Here is a 3,886-nt window from a genome sequence, read left to right as displayed (position 1 = left end):
AAAAAGTGATTTTTTGGAAAGAAAAGTAAACAAACCCATTTTAAAGAACTTTTTAGGTCTACGTAACCAAAGAAAGGGATCGGGGGTCACATTTGATAAGGGAGAAGGCAAAGGCAAAGCCTAAGGCACTCCCTTACCCTAGCCAAAGCTAGTTGCGTGACTTAGCCCCACTTTTCCTAATTCTTCTACCCAAAATATGTGTTGCATGTTGGACACGACTAATGGATATGAAAAAAAATGCAATCCTAAATCTAAAATGTCTCTTATGAGGCTTTTTGGTCCCAATCACATGAGTTGTGATGGCCAATAAGGAAAACTCTCATAGAGGTCACGGGTAATGCAAATGAAGACCCAAATATGAGTGCAAGTGTGAAAAATGTAAGAGGAATGCAAAATAACATAAAAATACAAATGTAAGTGCAAGTGTGCAAATGTAAGAAAAGTGCAATGTGTGCAAATGTAAAAAAAGTGTAATGTGTGCAAATGTAAGAAAAGGGCTAGTCCAAGCATTTGATTTAGCAATAATTCACAGGTTTTCAAGTACGGCTGTACAATTTTATTTATCACACAATTTAGTTTACACTCGTATAATTTTATAGTACATGCGAACTTTGTTCATATACACCGATTTAACTCAATGGATTAGGCTAAAAAGTAGTTTTTGCGCCAATTGCACCAAAGGCCATAAGTACAATACCTAATCCCATATTTCACCGTGCCCGTCGTAGATTCATTCCTTCCAAAGTTCCTACATTTCATCAAATGAATTTTTTCATCCCTCACTTTCAAAATATTAATTTTGCATTTCTTATAAATTCAAATTAATAAAATTTGGTCCCTACCAATGTTTTCAATCACTTTTTAACCTAAAATCACCACTTGACACGTATACAATTATTTTTTTAAATAGAAAAAGGTCAGATCTCACTTTTTTAGTGACAAAAATAAATATAGAGTATGTCAAATTTCACAATTTTAGGAGAAAAATAAATATGATTCAGGCCATGTCCTACTTTTTTAGAGGCAATAGTGAATATAAATCAGTTCATTTATTTAATTACAAATAAAATCCAACTTTTTTGCTCCTAAAACAATGACCATGTGTGTGTCACGTGAATCAAGGTAAAAATGATCAAAAACTTAGATTGCGATCAAATTTTATTGACTTGATTTTGTAAGAGATGTAAGTGTACTATTTTAAAAGTGAAGAACGAAAAAGTTTATTTGGTCAAATGTGACTATGTGAGGAATGTTTTAAACAATTTTTTGAAAAAATAAAAATAAACTCACATATTCATAAACCCCTGTGTCTGACGTCGCTTATCTCTCCAGCGGGCACAAAGTCGCCAAATAAAAGAACAAAAACAGAAGCAGCAAATGAATGACGTTTTTATCAAAATGGCGTTCCATTTCAGTTAGATTTTATTCAACCAATTTGAATCTCACAACCGCCTTATTCAACAAGTACGTTGACAGAACAAATGTCTATTCCTGGAACTCGATCATCGCCGAGTTGGCCCGGAATGGCGACTACATTGAAGCCCTCCGAGCCTTCTTATCCATGCGGAAACTCTCCCTCAAGCCCAATCGTTCTACTTTTCCATGTTCCATCAAATCTTGTTCTGCTTTATGCGATCTTACTTCAGGCAAACAAGCCCACCAACAAGCGTTGATCTTGGGGTACAATGCTGACATATTTGTTTCGTCTGCGCTCGTTGACATGTATGCCAAATGTGGGGACTTAGATGATGCGCGAAAGGTTTTCGACGAAATTCCCCATAGAAATGTGGTGTCCTGGACTTCAATGATAACTGGATACGTGCAAAATGAGCGTGCCCATGATGCATTATTGCTTTTTAAGGAGCTCCTGGTTGAAGAGGCGGGTGAGAGTGGCGTTATGTGGAGCAGCCAAGCGGAGAAGGAGGTGTGCTATCTTGATTCGGTTTCCATGGTTTCGGTTTTGTCTGCGTGTTCTCGTGTTTCGCATAAGAGTATTACGGAAAGTGTTCATGGGTTGGCAATAAAACGGGGTTTTGAAGGGGAGTTGGGTGTTGGCAATACCTTGATTGATGCCTATGCCAAGTGTGGAAATGTTGGATTTTCTCGGAAGGTGTTTGATGGAATGGAGGAAAAAGATGTAGTTTCTTGGAATTCGCTAATTGCAGTTTATGCACAACTTGGGTTCTCAACGGAGGCTATCCAAGCATTTCGTTCGATGGTGAGTGACACAGATGTTGATCATAATGCTATGACTTTGTCTACGGTGTTGCTGGCTTGTGCTCATTCTGGAGCGCTCCAGCTGGGCAAGTGCATACATGATCAGGTTATTAAGATGAGATTTGAGGATAATATATATGTGGGAACCTCAATCATTGACATGTATTGCAAGTGTGGGAGGGTTGGAATGGCAAGGAAAGCATTCAATCGAATGAAAGAAAGGAATGTGAGGTCATGGACTGCCATGATTGCTGGATATGGAATGCATGGACAAGCCAGAGAAGCTCTCGATGTCTTCTATGAGATGAATCAGATGGGGGTGAAACCAAACTACATAACTTTCGTGTCGGTATTAGCTGCTTGTAGTCATGCTGGCTTTCTAAATGAAGGATGGTTTTGGTTTAGAGCCATGAAAGACAGGTTTTGCATAGATCCAGGCGTGGAGCACTATAGTTGCATGGTTGATCTTCTGGGGCGTGCTGGTTTTCTTTCAAGGGCATATGATTTGATTAGGGAAATGAAGACTCCGCCCGATTTTGTTGTTTGGGGTTCTCTTCTCGCAGCATGCAGGATGCATAAGAATGTGGAGCTTGGGGAGATTGCAGCTAGGAAACTATTTGAATTAGACCCAAACAACTGTGGGTATTATGTCTCGCTGTCAAACATTTATGCTGAAGCTGGTAGGTGGGATGATGTGAAAAGGATGAGAATTTATATGCAAAGTCATGGATTGGCTAAACCACCTGGTTTCAGTCTGGTGGAACTAAAAGGTAGAGCTCATGTGATTCTAGTTGGGGACAGAGAACATCCTGAACATCAGAAGACATATGCATACTTGGAAGAACTATATGTGAAGCTGCAGGAAGCTGGCTATGTAGCGGATACAACATCAGTTCTTCATGATGTTGAGAACGAAGAGAAGGGAATGGCATTACAAGTCCACAGTGAGAAGCTAGCTGTAGCTTTTGGAATTCTAAACTCAGTTCCCGGTGCAACAATCCAGGTGATAAAGAATCTTAGAATTTGTATGGATTGTCATACAACAATACGATTAATCTCGAAGATTGTTGAACGGGAGATTGTGGTAAGAGATTCCAAAAGATTTCACCATTTTAGAAATGGTTTATGTTCATGTGGGGACTATTGGTGATCGTGTTATAACCAAGTGAAATATTGAGGCAAATTTAAACTGCACGCCGACAAGATTTAAATGCTTTTACAAGCCATATCCTCTAGTTTAGCGTCCAAAGAACTCAAAGCTTTGACCATCTTTATTCTTTTCTGGTGATGGCATTGCCTTATCTAGCGACTTCTGACTCCACTTCTCCAGAAGGCAAAAGAGAAAAGGCAGTTTGCCCACCCATTGTGGTAACTGATTCACTAACATTATGAAAAGAAATATTCGTTCTCAGATGGCATTTGGCAAGCAGCTGACTACAGCGAATTATAGCAGAGAGAGAATTGGGAAAACTTACTAGTTGATCTTATATGATTCTGAGCTGTGCCATAATTTGGGTAGATCTGCTAGTGCTGATAGTGATTTAGATTGCCTCGTTTACTCTTCTAAATGGAATTTCCCTCAATGGTAGAGCCGTTTTACTTGCTGAATCAAAAAATGAGCGACTATTGTAGCTAAAGGTGTCAAAATGTTTGTTGGTACTGGGGATAT

At 39.0% G+C, this 3,886-nt stretch overlaps 1 protein-coding gene across 1 annotated transcript; it reads left to right on the top strand.

The window, feature by feature from the left end:
• The first annotated feature begins 1,381 nt into the window (after positions 1-1,381).
• LOC113757907 (pentatricopeptide repeat-containing protein At3g26782, mitochondrial-like) lies at positions 1,382-3,591 on the top strand. Its single transcript, XM_027300975.1, has one exon. The coding sequence runs from the start codon at positions 1,382-1,384 to the stop codon at positions 3,365-3,367; it is 1,986 nt and encodes a 661-aa protein (XP_027156776.1). The 3' UTR covers positions 3,368-3,591.
• Positions 3,592-3,886: the final 295 nt, after the last annotated feature.

This window comes from Coffea eugenioides, unplaced genomic scaffold, assembly GCF_003713205.1.
Source record: "Coffea eugenioides isolate CCC68of unplaced genomic scaffold, Ceug_1.0 ScVebR1_3410;HRSCAF=4617, whole genome shotgun sequence".
Classification (NCBI taxonomy): domain Eukaryota; kingdom Viridiplantae; phylum Streptophyta; class Magnoliopsida; order Gentianales; family Rubiaceae; genus Coffea; species Coffea eugenioides.
Note: the sequence above shows the minus strand (reverse complement) of the source record. Positions and strands in the feature narration are given on the sequence as shown.

Bases quoted from the DNA above. Each gene is read 5' to 3' on its own strand.
- LOC113757907 (XM_027300975.1), top strand. From the start codon at position 1,382: ATGACGTTTTTATCAAAATGGCGTTCCATTTCAGTTAGATTTTATTCA.